Below are 16,419 nucleotides of genomic sequence, written 5' to 3' on the forward strand. Positions count from 1 at the left end.
CTTGCTGTCATCCCAGTGATGAAAATACTAATTAAGTAATTGCTAATTGAGATAACACTATTAACTGTTAAGGCTTCCATAGGAGAAGAAGGAAGAAGGATAACAAGTGAATATTTCATTAAGAGCAAGGATAAGTTCACAATTTTGTGTTGAAGTAGTATGGATTATAAGCTTTCTTTGAGAAGTGTATGTTTTACGTTTTGGTGGAACACTATTATCGTATTTTTCGCTCTATAGGTCGCACTTTTCCCCCTCCAAAAATGAAGGGGGAATATGTGTGCGTCCTATGGAGCGAATGCAGGCTTTTGCTTGAACTCCCACTGCGCTCCCCGGGCTTCAGGCAGCTATCTGCAAGCCTTCTGAGTGCAGCAGGAGTTCCCGCTGGGCTCCGAAGGCTTGCGGATAGCAGCGAATAGCAGCCTGTTCTGGGGGTTGGGGTCAGGGGAAGCTCGGGCTTCCCCCGCTCCCAGCCCCGCAAGCTCCAGGAGCGGCGGTGAGGTTGCGCGCAATCTTGCTGCCGCTTCTGGACCTGTTCTGGGGTCGGGGGAAGCTCGGGCTTCCCCAGCCCCGTGGCTAAAAACGAAGCCAAGACAGCGAGCGGGATCCATCCCGCTTGCTGTCTTGGCTTCTGCCAAAGCCGCGTGCGGCCTCCCCCAGCTGGAGAGGTTGTGTGTGGCTAAAGAGGAAGCCAAGACAGCCAGCGGGATGGATCCCGCTCGCTGTCTTGGCTTCTTTGCTCTTTGGGCCTGGGGGGGAATAAATCCCCCCCCCAAAAAAACTAGGTGCGCCCTATGGTCTGGTGCACCCTATGGAGCGAAAAATATGGTACATTGTCTGCTCTACACATATATATGTGACGTTGGTCATAGCCAGAGTGGACCCAATGATCTAAAGTGTACTCTTGAGTAGGACTCATGTTTGAGATCAGCCTCTAATATGTGCTTGGGAAGAAAAAGATACTGTAGGTTCTGTTTATTATTACTGCCAAATAACCTCCATATTTACTCATCCTAAGTACAAATTCAAGAAATATTGTTATGGCAAGTGCTAACCCCATCAGCTGTTTCTGAAGAAATACTCTGAAACTGTGCAACCAGTGTGTACATGCAGTGTGTCATTTGAAAGTCCTTGATGTAAATAATACTTCAGCATTTAATTTAACACAAAATTGGAGGAAGGAGGGTGGTGAGAACATGGCTGCTGGGTATCAGATGTTGGCGGAAGCCAGAGTGGCTAAATGAGGAAGGGAGGCAGGAATCTGGTCCTGGAGGAGACAATGGCTGGGTGGGGTGCAGGGAAGCATGAACAGAAAACGATACTGGGACCAACTAGGCGAGGGGATGGGTGAGGTGTCAAGGGGAGGTTCGTCAGGGTGAAGGGAAGAGGGTCGGAACGGGGGGCTGGCAAGCAGAGCTCTTGAGAACCATATAACTGGCAGAACAGTTGCTGCTTTCCTCCAGCAGAGAGAAGAAGAAAAGCAGCAGCTGTTCTTTTCTTGCCTGTCCTGAATTGCTAACGGCACAGAGAAAGCAGAAAACCTATAAAGGGCTGAGTAACAGAAATGGGCTGTAAGCTATGAAGAAGCAAGTGGGTTTCCCGTCTCTTCCATTCCTTACTGTTGCTTTTCCCTTAGTTCTTCTGCTTATATCAATACCCAGATGCAAAAAAGCAGACACAACCATTCCTATCACAGAGAGAAATTAATTGGCATGGGTCGTCCTGTTAAGGCCCAGAAGAGAGCCCCTCAAAAGATAACTTTAAGGTCTAAGGAAGAAGCAAGACCTAACAGCTAAGGGAGAAGGAAGATGCATTCACAAACTACTTGAATTAACCAGAAAAACCTGCAATTTCACAAGTGCGTTTTGTGTACATTTGGGAGCACAGATAAGTTTGGTCTCCATTTTAATGGCAGATTCTAACCCTAAGATCATGAACAGTCTTAGGAAGTTTTTTGCTATAGCTATCAAAACTAGGCCACAATTATTGAAAGGGAAGATGTTTTGAGTCAAAATTGTCTGCATTTTTAACCATTATTGTTTATGGATTTTGTATTATTATTTCAAAAGGCATAATTTGTGTGTGCATGCATACCGTATTTTTCGCTCTATAAGACGCACCAGACCATAAGACGCGCCTTGTTTTTGGAGGAGGAAAACAAGAAAAAAAATATTCTGAATCTCAGAAGCCAGAACAACAAGAGGGATCGCTGCGCAGCGAAAGCAGCGATCCCTCTTGCTGTTCTGGCTTCTGGGATAGCTGTGCAGCCTGCATTCACTCCATAAGACGCACACACATTTCCCCTTACTTTTTAGGAGGGAAAAAGTGAGTCTTATAGAGCAAAAAATACGGTACTTTCCCTCCCCTTTGATAAGTCTATACCATATGTGATTATTGTTGTTCATAGACCAAAGAAGCTGAAAACAAACCCAAACCTGGATCAGTCTGGGTTCCTCTTGTGTTAGCATTTCTGTCCTCTGACAGGCACAGAGGTTGCTGCTGCTGACTAGCAAGATGATGAACGGATTGAATTCAGCCCTCTCTTGCTTTCTGACTGCATGCCAAAGACTGCATCCGTTGTGACTGTAGCCTCATAGTAAACCATCAGAAAGCTAGGCTCTTCAGTGGAAAGAGCCATGACCTCTAGAATAATAATAATAATAATTTTTATTTGTACCCTGCCCTCCCCAGCCAAGGCTGGGCTCAGGGCGGCTAACAAGCAATAATAAAAACAAGTTGAATGAATACAACTTAAAAACAAGATTAAAATACAACATTGAAACATTAAAATGCAGTTTCATCACAGGAGGAGAAAGGAAAAAAGAAAGAGGGGGAGGGAATCAAATTGACTCTAAGCCAAAGGCCAAGCGGAACAACTCTGTCTTACAGGCCCTGCAGAAAAAAATCAGATCCTGCAGGGCCCTGGTCTCATGAGACAGAGCGTTCCACCAGGCCGGAGCCAGAGTTTAAAAGGCCCTAGCTCTGGTTAGGCTAATCTAACTTCCTTAGGGCCCGGGACCTCTAGGGTGTTGCTATTTATGGACCTTAAGGTCCTCCGTGGGGCATACCGGGAGAGGCGGCCCCGTAGGTACGAGGGTCTTAGGCCATGAAGGGCTTTAAAGGTCAAAAGCAGCACCTTAAATCTGACCCTGTACTCCACTGGGAGCCAGTGCAGCTGGAAAAGCACTGTCCCCATGGCAGAGACCCCGTTAGGAGCCTTGCTGCAGCATTCTGCACCCGCTGGAGTTTCTGTGACAGCTTCAAGGGCAGCCCTGCATAGAGTCAAGCCTGGAGGTGACCGTCACATGGATCACTGTGGCCAGGTCGGGGCGGGAAAGGTAAGGGACCAACTGCTTGATGCGGCGAAGGTGGAAAAATGTCGCCTTGGCTGTTGTTGTAACCTGCGCCTCCATGGAAAGGGAGGCGTCAAGGATTACACACAAACTCTTAACGGAAGGCAGTAGCACTAATTGGGCCCCCGCAAGAGAAGGGAGTTGGTCCCTCATCCCCATGCCATCCCGACCCAGCCATAGGACCTCTGTCTTCGAAGGATTTAGTTTCAATTGGCTCCCACGAAACCATCCAGCCACAGCTTCCAAGCATCTGGTCAGTGTGTCCGGGGCCGAGTTGGTTTGGCCATCCATCAGCAGATTGTGCTGGTCCCGGCGGCTAACTGAGAGCCGAGGTCCGAGTCCAGTCTGAGGTCAGTGGTGCGGTATGAAGGTTGTCCGTCAAAGTTGTAGCTGGGTCCAAGGCGGGGAGTCGGGTGGGATTAGGAACTCTGGCAGAAGAGCAGGTCAGGCTGCAGGCAGGAACAGGCTAGCAACAACGTGGGACTGGGACCGCAACCTGGGACTGGGGCTGACTGGCTTTTATCTGCCCCGAGGCATAGGGCAGCCCCAGTCCACAGGTGACTCGCCTTTCCTGGCCCGGAGGCGAGCACTCCTCCTGCGGGAACTTAGTTCCCTCCGCCTCTCTGCCCTGAGCCTCTGCAGCTCAGGAGAGGCTGGATGGTTACTGGACCCAGAGGCAACCTCCTCTTCCCCTGACGGGGCTGAGAGTGGAGCACCTGCAGGCAATGGGTCCTCCATCACCTCAGGAGCCAGAGCAGACTCAGCTGGTGCCTGCACCTGAAGATCCAGCACAGGTGAAGAGCCTTCAGGCTCAGGCCCCAGCCCCAGCTCAGCTGGTTCTGGAGGTGGGGACTCCTGTGCAGGCTGGGATTCGTCAGGTTCAGCCTCTGAGTCCGAATCCTAGGCCATCACACAGATAGAGCTGGGTGTCATCAGCATATTGGTGACAGCCCAGCCCAAAGCTCCGGATAATCTGGGCAAGGGGGCGTATAAAGATGTTAAAAAGCATTGGGGAGAGGATTGCGCCCTGCGGCACTCCACACACCAAGGAGTGGCGTGACATCTCTCTCCCTAGCGCCACCCTCTGTCCCCGACTAGAGATAAAAGAGCACAGCCATTTACGGGCTTTGCCCTGTATCCCCACGTCGGCAAGGCGGTGGTCCAGAAGATCATGATCGACCAAAAGAATCAGCAGTCCTCACCTGCCTCGATCCAGTTGTCTACGGAGATCATCTGGTAGGGCAACCAGAGCCGTCTCGGTCCCAAAACCAGGACGGAACCTGGACTGAAATGGATCTAAAGCCGATGTTTCCTCCAGAAACCTACCAAGCTATTCAGCAACTGCTCTCTCAATTACCTTACCCAGATATGGAAGATTTAAAACTGGGCGGTAATTGGATAGGTCTAAAGGATCTAGTGAAGTTTTAAGAGTGGACACACCACTGCTTCTTTCAGTTTCCCTGGGAATGTCCCCTTGCCAATGCTTGACTATGTAACATAGCTAGACTCTTAGAGCAGTCCAGTTTTCTCTGCATCTTTCCCTTTCCTCCTTGCACACGACAGTTTTATGAAGAGCCTGGAGAATCTGTTCGCAGCCCTTTATAGTATGAGGCGGCGGCAGCTGATAGTGTCTTGCAAATAGAAATGGCTTGGACTAATGGAAAGTAAATTGATTGTGCAGGATAAAATACTAATCAAATCCTGGCCATCCCTGCCACCTCCTGTAGTCTGCCTGATCTATAGAGTCATTATTATGCAGATTCCCTTCGTCAAAATAAAAAATAGAAAGCAAGAAGTGTGAAACAAAACTAAGTGAAGCAGAGCTCATGGAAGGAGTGGAACTGAAGTGTTCCCCTGTCTTTTCCCTAGTCCCAGATTGGTGCACCTCTCTTCACCCACAGTAAAATAGTAGGATGTTGAGACACATTGGACTCAAGCAGGCTTTTTACCCCCTGCTGGTTCCCCTAAAAAAAATAATCTCAAAAAACTGGAATGGTAATCATTGCTCTTTACTTAAATCCTGTAGGTATCAGTTTCAAATTTTCATATAAAGTCAAGTAAAGCATAGCATAATAGACCATTTAAGTATGGGGAGTTTAAATATATAGGCACATTATGCACCAAATAAAAATATGTCTGTTAATTAGGAAATTTGAATGGCTTGGGATTCAGAGTATAAAAGTTTGCTGTCTAAGGGATGAGGGAGAAATTCAATTTACATTGCATGATCATGGCGCTGAATTTTCACACAGCCTGATCTAGAATTAGCTGTGAAGGTTTTCTAGAGCTGCAGCCTAAGCATGAAAAAGGATCTGAAGAATGTAAGGAAACATTAATAGCACATAGCAATGTGAGAGAGGATCCTTCTGGGGCACCACAGAGGCCTTTCCTGCCAACCTCTTACCTAGGAGTCAGCTGTGCAGCTGGCTTAAAATATAACAGCATCTCCAGCTGCTTATGCCACTTTCTGTTGCTCATGTGATGGATTTCCAAGATTATGTGTCTAAGTCCCAGCATTTATTTAAATCACATATACTTTTATTGGATTTAGTATTTAAATTATTTGGCTTATGTTTTCACAGATAACAGTCTGTTTGGGTTATGTTAGAGGCCCTGTGAAGATTCTTGAAAGAGTATCCTACAAATTGCTCTTCCACAAAAGAATGATATCTGCTGTGGTCACTGAATTCTGTGGGACCACTTTCCATAGAAGAGTCGAGGGAACTTTATAGCTGATACAACCTTTTTCTCCTAGGATGCTGGGTTCTGATGTCATCCCACTGCCACATATTTATGGAGCCAGAATTAAAGGAGTTGAGGTTTTTTGTCCGCTTGATTCCCCACCTCCTTATGAAGCTGTGGTTGGCCAGAATCATGCACAGGTACTGTCCATTGGATTCCACCAACTTGATGTGCTTTCACAGCAGGTTATTGAATTTTCATTTTTCTGCTTAGGAATAAGTAGCTAAATACGTTCAGGTTTTAACTGGAAGTTGCTAAATTGGGAATGAAAGATATTTAGCTAGTTTGGATTTTATATCTCTTGAGTATGTACTTTTGCTTCTTTTGTAGTGTTGTTTTTTGTAGTATCCTAGTATTAGATTATATGTATCTTGACTATATACTTTTGGTTTTTGTAGTATCCTAGTATTGGATCCAAACATAGTCATGCACTGAGTAGACCCATTTAAATAAGTGGAACTCAACCTCATTGATTTTCAGTGAATCTACTCCATGTATGGTGAGAATCAGAGTCCAGTCCCTAAACCTGAGTGTAATACTAGAAGCTGAAAAGGCATAAATAGCATCTTCAATTTCACTGGTGATCTGAATTTTAAAATATATACCGTATTTTTCGCCCTATAGGACGTACTTTTCCCCCTCCAAAAATGAAGGGGAAATCTGTGTGCGTCCTATGGGGCGAATACAGGCTTTCACTGAAGCTTGGAGAGCGAGAGGGGCTGGTGCACACTGACCCCTCTCGCTCTCCAGGCTTCAGGAAGCTATCAGCAAGCCGCAGGAGTTCCCGCAGGGCTCCCCACGCTGCGGATAGCAGCCTGCCGCCCGGCGGGCAGGGCACCCTGAAGCAGAGCGCCCCGCGCGCCGGGCAGACATCGGCCAGCCCCACAAGCTCGGGGGACAGCGGGGAGGTGCAGTGCCGCCATCCCGCTGTTCCTCGATCTGGTTTGGAGGCTGGCGCTGGGGAGAAGCGCGTGTCTCCCCAGGGCCAGCCCCAAAAGCTCGGGGGACAGCGGGGAGGCGGAGTGCTGCCATACCGCTGTTCCCCCACCTGGTTTTGGGGGGGAAATAAAGGGAAAAAATTTCCTTTCTTTCCCCCCCCCAAAAACTAGGTGCGTCCTATGGGACGGAGCGTCCTATAGGATGAAAAATACGGTATAACATGTTTTGCTGTTCAAAGCAGGTTTTAAAAATAATAATGAAGTTTTCCCTGAGGGATAAGCTACTTTCCATTTGCATAACTCATTTTGATAATAATTAGTTTGAAAAACCAAGCATAATATGGTTTGTCTTGCTTTTTGCCCAGCTTCTTATACCCCACCCCCATCTATGGCCTAAGGATTATATGCTTGCTTGCTAGCTCCTTAATATTTATTGGTCTTTGAATGGGAGGATAGGTGTTGGTTTTACCAAGATACTGAAGAGCTCTTGAATTGTCCTTTCTATGAATTCCCTATTAATATTTATGTGGATAATGTTAATTTTTTATTTAGGGAAACACATTTCAAATTTCAGATGCTTCAGAAGCAGTGATTGGCTCACCAGGACAGAATGAGGCACAAGTATCTCCAGGTAAAGATGTAGCCTTGATTTTAAGTACTTGAAAAAAAGGCCTTTGGAAGTGTGGTGGTGTTGATGCTGAATGAATAAGCAGCCAGCGGATGCACCTCTGTAACAAATGTTTCCTACTATTGTTTTCAACAGTGCAGCATCTGACATGGGATTTCATTAGAACAATTGACTACAGTTAAGAGTATTAAAGGTGATTCACCTGCAAAACGTGTTCCTAGAACCCCACATCAGGAATAAGGGGTGACTAACCATTTTTATCTGAATTATGGGAGAAAGCACTCTCTGCTTTTAAGCTTCAAACAGATTCATAGAAGATTCACCAGATTGTTCAACAGTACTTTATAATTTAAAAAAATTACAGTGTAGCTTCAGATAAGAGCAAACAAAAAAACAGTATGCAGTTCTACCAAGGTTGGTCTGTGAAAAAAGTTTTAAATAGGTTTTGAATAAATGCATTTGGTTTATTTAAACTTTTTTGCAGAAATATTATATTCTATCAGGGAAATGTTGAATTCAGGAACCCTGATAGAATAAAGTTTATGGCTTTGTATCACTAGATGGATGAGGACAAACAGATTCGAGCTGACTTATGGTAGATTTCTGTTAATATAATGCTTTTAGAAATGTTGGTGGCAAAGAACAGTATTGGTTGTCTAACTGCAGAGCAGCTGGATGATGCTAACTTTGTGCATCTCTGGCAGAAATCCTGAAACATGGCTTTTTCATGGAAGGAGCCATCACAGTTCCTGTGCTAGCCAGCTAGCTCTGGACCCCTGAACAAGACTTTGTCTGCCACTCACCCCATCTTTGCAGTTCTCCTGTTGATTTGTCCTTTGCAGGCAGCAGCTAAAGAGGTTAGCAGATGGTTTTAGCAATTCAAGCTGATCTTGAATTGAATTGAATTGAGTTGAGTCTGTGGTTCAGCAAGCTTTTGTCTACACCCAGACGGGCAGGGTAGAAATAAAATTATCATCATCTAAATTATTTTCATTTCACTAGGAACTGGGCCAAGATGATCACACATGTACCCAAAACATTTGTTTCCAAAGCTAATTATATCAATTATTTATTTATTTATTTATTTGAATATTTTATTAGTTGACTATAAGAACAACATATAATCAAATACAAGCAATCAAATACAGTTTTCCCCTACCCCCCCCCCAAAAAAACAGCCCCAACTACGTCCAGGTAATTACATTAGTAATATAATCAAATAAAAAAATATTTCTACAGTTTCTGGTTTAAAAAATATCATTCCACATGCTTCCATGTGTCTTAGGTGGTTTAAATGCATGTTCTTTCTTTGATGCATATGTAATAAAGGAGGACCATGTTATGTAAAAGTTATGTAGTTTCTCACGTTGTCTTCTTTCACATACCCTTTCTGTTAACTTTTCCATCAAAATTAATTCCCAGACATAAGCATACCAGACTTCATATAGGTTCACGTTTAATGTCCTCCAGTGTCTAGCAACAGCAAGACGTGCTGCAGTTATAAGATGCACAATTAAGTCTTTGTCTCTAAGATTTTGTGCTTCATCTGCAAATATAGAAAGCAATGCTATTTTGGGATCTAAATTGATCGATTGAGATGTAATTTGTTCCATTTCCTGAAATATTTTTAACCAGAAGTTTTTAATCAATGGGCATTTCCACCACATGTGTATAAATGTTCCTTCATTCCCACATTGCGGAGAAATATTTTTGTCTATTTTGCTCAGCAATGTGGAATGCAAGTACCATCTGTGGGTTAGTTTTATGGTGTTTTCTCTTATTTGGGCAGAAATAGCTCGAAAGGGGGCTTTTTGCCACATTCCTTCCCACAATCCATCATCAATCCCTTCTCCCAAGTCTTTCCCATCTAGTCTTCAACATGGAGGGCTTTGAGGTTGAAAAATTTACCATCACTTTATAGATTAAAGCAATTAGACCATTACCTCTAGGGTCTGTGGTATATAAAATATTTTCAAATGTAGTTAGTGACTTCGTCCCTTGTTTGCAGATTTCTGTGCTACTTATAAAATGGATGACTTGATGGATTACCATCCAATTGTGGGAAAAGTTTTGAACCATTTCTTGTAGTATTAATCCAGACAAAGGGGTGTTTTCTTTGTAAAAGTCTTTAAGCCAAAACAGGCCCACATTTTCCCATTTTTCAAAGGGGAATGTTCTGTCTCTATTATAGAAAGTAGGGTGAAATGCCAATGGTATTACAGGAGAAAGTTGAGAGGCCATCCTTGGGAACCATTTCTTCCACACTTTTAGATTAGATAATAACGAGGGGTTTTCTATCTCAATTTTTTTTTTATTAATTTGCCAAAATGGGACCCCTCTTGCTGAATTCTGTTCATTTGGGTTTTTCATATTTAGCCAAGCTATTTGTTGAGATCCTTGAATTACCAGAAAAATGCTATGTAGATGGGCAGCTGCATACATGATATTAGGTACTGCCACCTCCTTTGGCTGGTTTATATAAAGCTTTATATGGTAACCTTGGCCTTTTATTCTGGTGTATAAATTTTAGAAGCATGTTTTGCCAATTTTGTAATTTTTTGTCTTCTATGGTTATTGGTAAGAATCTGAAGAGGCACCATCATTTTTATAGTGGCGATTTGGCCCAACCATGACAGCAAACCCTTGCTCCAAGTTTTCAATTTTTGTCTAATCTCTCGGATCATTGGACCAAAATTAAGCTTTTCCAAATTTTGAAGGACTCAACCGACTCCAAGTCTTTATTTGGTTTTGGTAGCACTATAATGATGTGTGTGCTTTTCCAAGTTCCATGTATCAGGCCACGATCCTTTATATCTGTAAATATTTCAGCAAGAATGGGGTCTTATATCATTTTTGTATTACAGTTGAACCTTGGTTTTTGAGCTTCTCAGAAGCCGAACAATTCGGAACCTGAAAGCCAAAAACCCAGAAGCAATTGCTTCCGTCTTTGAATGTGCCTTCTCCACTTTTTCAATGCATTTTGCCAACCGCCCTTTGACCCTCAGTTTTTGAAAGTTTCAGAAGTCAAAGAGTCTTCTGGAACAGATTACATTTGAAAACCAAGGTTCCACTGTATTACTGAAGGAATGAACTTGGCCTTTTCTTTTTGTCCACAATGTTTGCTTCTTTGTGTTTGACGGATTTGAGATGGTACTCCTAATTTTTAATTGTTTTTATTTTGTCTTTCTGAATTAACTCCTTTTTCTATGGACCCAGCTGTTCAACTTGGGTGATGTCAGATTCAGACACCCCAGATTAAGTGAGCCTTTGTGCACAGGACTGAGATGTAGCCCTGTGTTACCTGGCAGGTCATTCAGCCTATAGAAGTCTCCTGTGGTCTACTCAGACCATGTGGAGGGTCCATCCCAAGAAACCTGCAATGGTAGGAGGACGCTTGCTGTTGGATGGGGGGGGGGGTAGAGGGTGAGGATAGGGAACCAGCTCACCATGATAAGATTGTATCTAGTAGGGCTTTGGAAGCCTTTTGTTCTGTAGATGTGAACGTTGTCACCTGTGGTACCAGCTGCTTCATGAAATGACTGAATAATGCCCTAACATTTCTAAGATGTTTTGCTTAAACTTTGGTTCCTTGAGTAATGTGAACATAATTTTGCCAGATGTGACACACACACACAGTAAAAATGTTTTTGGATGTTGCTCTAGAATGCCCTGTTGGTGCTACCTGTGACAAGGAGTATTTTTTCTCTTTTACAAATAACTTAGTGTAATACATAGTTTTTTAAAAAATAATAATTGCTTGGGATCCAATATTTGATTTAAAAATAGTCATAGAAATCTGTTTGAAATAAATATTAATGCATGTCCCGAGGATATTTTTTTCTACGCACTTCATTACATGCAAGCGTATTCTAACTGATTTTCTTTTCCCTTCTGAGTTGTTACTTTGTTTTTGCAGTAGGTGGTGATGAACGTAATTCTGCAACTAGAGAGACCACCTTGCATCCGGATGCCAGTTTAGTCCCTGCAGGAACCTCCAAGACAGTCCTCAAGCCTCTCAGGAAACGATCAGAAAGTGATCCTGTGCTGCATGGATTTCTACCAAGAGGTGACTGGGGTTTTCCCCTAAGGAAATTTACTATAGCTTTCAGTTGTGGACCCACTCACTTTTATTTTCAGCCAGTGGACGGGAGTGAAGACCTAGACTCTGACCCTGTTTTTGCCCAATTGGGCAGTTCAGATTTTGGTGTTAGCAGGTTATCTTGCCATCCACAGTGGCAAAGGAGGTCCCAGTTGCCAGTCATGACAAATAGGCTTTTTGTCCCCCTGGTGGAAGAGGGGAAGCCGTCCTAGGCCGCAACTGCTGCCCACCCAAGAGCCAGGTAAGCAGCCATTTCAGGCTGCAAAATAAAAGAGGTCTGCAGTGGTACCTTAGCTTACATACGCTTCTGGTTACATATGCTTCAGGTTACACACTCCGCTAATCCAGAAATAGTGCTTCAGGTTAAGAACTTTGCTTCAGGATGAGAACAGAAATCGTGCTCCAGCAGCGCGGCGGCAGCAGGAGGCCCGATTAGCTAAAGTGGTGCTTCAGGTTAAGAACGGACCTCCAGAACGAATTAAATACTTAACCTGAGGTACCACTGTATTTGCATTTAAGACTTTTTGATCTGTAATTGGACTGATGCCTTGGAGGAGCAAGTTAACTAATGTAAAAATTGTGTCTGTCTGTCTGTCTGTCTTGTTAGTGTGTATTCCTTAGTAGTTTCTTAATCCTAGCAACAATTTTGTAAAATACATCTTCAGGGATGTCATTTTGCATACTACTACAAATAGTAGATGAAGTGTTAGGCCTGTATTTGCACTTTATCATTCAGATACTGTATTTTTCTGTGTCTGACACTGCTGTTTGCTAAATTTGTTTAGTCCAAAAACGGGGGTCATCTTATACATACATGGTAAATGCACAGGGCTTGGGCTTGGGCCCTGGTGCAGTTGCTCGGGTTCTGGTTTTTGAAATATGGCAACCCTAACTTGGGCCAACTGCTGCTGCTGCTGCTGCTGCAAAAAAAAAAAAGCTCAGGGACTTAAGGCAACTTCCCTCAAAAAAGCTCAGGAACTTGGGGTGACCTCCCCCCAAAAAGCTCAAAGTTGTTCTGTTTGATGTTTAAAATACTGATTTCTTAATTTTGGGTTCAAAAAAATAGGGGTCGCCTTATAGTAGTACTATCACAAACAGTTTTACCATCTTATTTTCTGGTTATGAGTTGCTGGTCTAGTGGCAGAGTTAAAGCCCATCCAATGAATTTTTGGCAAATACAGGATTTGAATTGAAGTCTTTTGGGGCCAAAGCCAGATTAAGTTTCTGGAACAGAGCTAGAAAATACTAATAACTTCTTAAGCAACTGTTCCAGTCTGTTGTATGCCTATTCTATACAATACTAATATTTAGAATTATTTGAAGCCACCATTAAGTTTCACGCCAACTAAGTTTTCTGCATCTAGTAAGCAGTCAAGACTGCTATCATGCCATCAAAGCAATATTGTGCAAGTTGCAAGTAGTATGGTTGAGTGTGGATGACCACAGTAGGTCATAATAAAAACATAGACTTCTCTGAAATATATATATCCTTAATACTGATTGACTCTACACTTTTGTAAGACCTATGATTATCAGGTTCCCTTTTTTATAGCTAGAGACAGCTGATCTGCCTTATTCTTTGGGGAGGTGGGAGGGTTTGGCAAACATCATACGCTCTGCCGTGCACAATTCGAAGTGCTGGATGCAAGCCTACGTATATGCTACCCAGAAGCATTTCCTTTTTCTTTTCAGGTCCAGTGCTGAGTTGTGAAGCTGCTACCCAAACAGAATTGAAATCAGAACTAGCTACTGTCACTTTGCGAAAGAGTCTGAGAGCAAAGGCCTTGCGCTCACGGCCTCGGTCTTTGATAGACTACAAATCCTACATGGATACTAAACTGCTCGTGGCAAGGTTTCTAGAGCAGTCGTCCTGCACCATGACCCCTGACATACATGAACTAGTGGAAGACATAAAATGTGTTTTAAAATCAGATGAGGAGCACATGGAGGAAGCCATCCACAGTGCCAGCTTCCTTGAGCAGGTAATTGATTATTGCAGCTGAACTCCTATGTTCCTTCACTGCAATTGACATATCTGGCTTTCAGGATGCAGATTCATTTTGTAGCTGCAGTTTTGGAAGTCTTGCTAGCCTGTGTCAACTTGGTTTTTGAAAGGAAAAATAATAGTTCAGTCAGAATCAAACAGTTTAGGATTCTTTTTATGCTAGGTACTAAATGTGGTGATGGAAAAATCTAGTCACAATTCTCTTCACATTTCTCCAAGCTAGTGATAATAAGTGGTGAATCTGTGTCAATATTTTTTATTTATTAACTTTTCACTTCTGAATTTATAAAATTCATTCCTATGGCAGAGTGAAACAGCAAGAAGGATAAACATATGCTAACTTCATGTGGAGGTAGTGATCATGTTAATGCAGGGGGAAAAACTCATTATATACTGATGTAGTACTACTGACAAGTATGGAATAATATTTTACTCACTTGGAAAATAACCAAAAGGACTATGATACTTGTCAATGAAGCCTCCAAACTCATTTAGCACAACATAAAAATATGGACCAGCCCCTTCGATTATCTGCAGCCCTTTAAAGTCTGGAGCTGAGAGGCGGATAAGTCTTAGATACACAAATAACACCACAAACAGGGGAAGAGGAGTATGTGCTGGGGGAATGGATCGTCTCTTAATATATCTGCTTTGGTTTGCTAGGTTACTATCAAATACGAGATTATTTCCTGCTTGTCCAATTCCATACTGTACTTAGAAAGGAGTGGAAATGGCTCAAGTTTTGAAACCAGCCTGTTTGCCATAGGCCTCTTGTTGCTTTTATCCTAAAAAAAAAAAAAAAAATCTTTTTAAAAAGCAAAGTAGATACAACTCATTTGTCTGGATTACTGAATAGTTTTGCTATCGTTAGGAGTAAGTGCTATAGACCCATCAATAAAAGACTAAATTAGAGTCTTTTTAGGTAGCATTCCAAATAAATAAACTTATGTACAGGCTCAAATTCACATGTGACTTGACTCTTTTTCAACATACTGAATGGCCCATTTTAGTGTTTTAAGATTGTTGGGATTTTCATAATGAGAAGTAACTGTTTTCCTCCCTTGATATAAAAATGTGAATGGAAGGTGTTATAAGGTAAACAAAACTGTACTCTCCCCCTTTTTTGTGAAGGTAATGATCCCTGCGTGTTCATCTGCATCGAAGGCATATACGCTGCCTTTTAGAAGGCACCCGGGACTCCTGCACTTGGAGAGCTGTGGGGATGTGAGTACTTTTACTACAGCAGAAACCCGGCGGCTGGAGAGAACACAGAGGTCAGAGCCTGAACGGCCACATAGTCTCATTGGAGTTGTACGCGAAACAGTGCTCTGAACTAATAGCTATGAGTACTTTTATCAGATGCAATGAACAGACCAGAAAACCACTCTGTGAAAAAACAAGTTAATCTGTATTTCATACTTATTGCTGCTTTTGGAAACAATACTTGAGGACACTGTTGGAAGAGGTTACTTCTAGGAAAACCTCAGAATGTTCCAATGTTGAAGCTGTCTTTAAACCAAGTATATTCAGGTGCAATTTGTATATATGAGAAGCACTTTTTATTGGGTGTTGGGAAGAAATAAGAGCATGTGTTTGAAGATGTTTGGAAGCAATTGATTCATTCTACTAAAACTTCTGTAGAAGGGCTTTATGCCTCCAGTAGCTGTGGTTTCACTTACGATCTGCAGTTAACTGCTTGTGTTTTGTCTCCAAGGAAATATGTGATAGAGTTAGCCATTGGAATTGATGTCAAACTAAAAGTGTTCTCTCTCCTCCACCCTTCTCTGGAGATCAATTGGTGCTATACACCCATTAGCAGATGAATCACACCCTCAATCACAACTATTCAGCTGGATAAATATGTAATGGAAAACACCAATGTTGTCCACATGTACTGTGTTAAGAGTAAAAACAAAATTAATATAAAGAGTTTACAATGGGCCTCTCAGCCATTGAATGAACCTGGCTTTAATTTTTTGAACATGCTACCTGAAAGTGTTAAGGAGATAAGGGGAGCCCTCAGAAGAGCGTACATTGCTGTCCCATTCAGGAAAAATGCTAAGGTGAAAGTACAAGCCACTCTAGCAAGGAAGGACTGCACCTCTGAGTGTTTTCACTACCCTTGGTTCAACATTATACCGTATTTTTCGCTCTATAGGACGCACTTTTTCCCCTCCAAAAATGAAGGGGAAAGTGTGTGCGTCCTATGGAGCAAATGCAGGCTTTCGCTGAAGCCTGGAGAGGCAGCTCTCTCGCCAGGCTCCGCAGGCTTGCGGATAGCAGGCAGCAGCCTGAATCCCTGGGAGCGCAGCGCTGCGCACCCCGGGCTTTGGGCAGCTATCCGCAAGCCTTTGGTGCTCCAAAGGCTTCAGGGTTCTTTGAGGCTGGCGGTGGGGGAAAGCAGTGCTTCCCCCCACCGCCAGCCCCACAAGCTCAGGGGGCAGCAGCAAGGCCTGCTCTTAAACGCACCTTGTTTTTGTTTGTTTTTTTAAATAATTGTTATTAAGTTTCATATTACCAAATTAAACACATCAAATCAGTTAGTCCAAATTATAACAATACATATCATGTAGTCCAATTATTTTCCAAATTATAAATTTTTGTGGGGGGTACCCATGCTTTTTGATCGGCAGGAGTCCAATCCTCAACTGTTTTCT

General features: G+C 43.0%; 1 protein-coding gene across 2 annotated transcripts in view; it reads left to right on the forward strand.

Moving 5' to 3' along the window:
* Positions 1-15,723, forward strand: part of ENTREP1 (endosomal transmembrane epsin interactor 1) — a gene marked incomplete at its 5' end in the record, with an annotated part of 45,427 nt that extends 29,704 nt beyond the window's left edge. The window contains 5 exons of one of the 2 annotated variants that reach the window (XM_083464915.1): positions 6,106-6,277; positions 7,583-7,661; positions 11,575-11,724; positions 13,450-13,739; positions 14,894-15,723. In XM_083464915.1, the coding sequence (XP_083321041.1) occupies positions 6,106-6,277; positions 7,583-7,661; positions 11,575-11,724; positions 13,450-13,739; positions 14,894-15,094 (892 nt within the window). In that variant the 3' untranslated portion in view covers positions 15,095-15,723. The remainder of the gene's footprint in view (positions 1-6,105; positions 6,278-7,582; positions 7,662-11,574; positions 11,725-13,449; positions 13,740-14,893) is intronic. The other variant, XM_083464916.1, reaches the window with a different exon arrangement.
* Between the last annotated feature and the right edge of the window lie 696 nt (positions 15,724-16,419).

This window comes from Podarcis liolepis, assembly GCF_965112155.1.
Source record: "Podarcis liolepis genome assembly, chromosome: 11".
NCBI classification, from domain to species: Eukaryota; Metazoa; Chordata; class Lepidosauria; order Squamata; family Lacertidae; genus Podarcis; species Podarcis liolepis.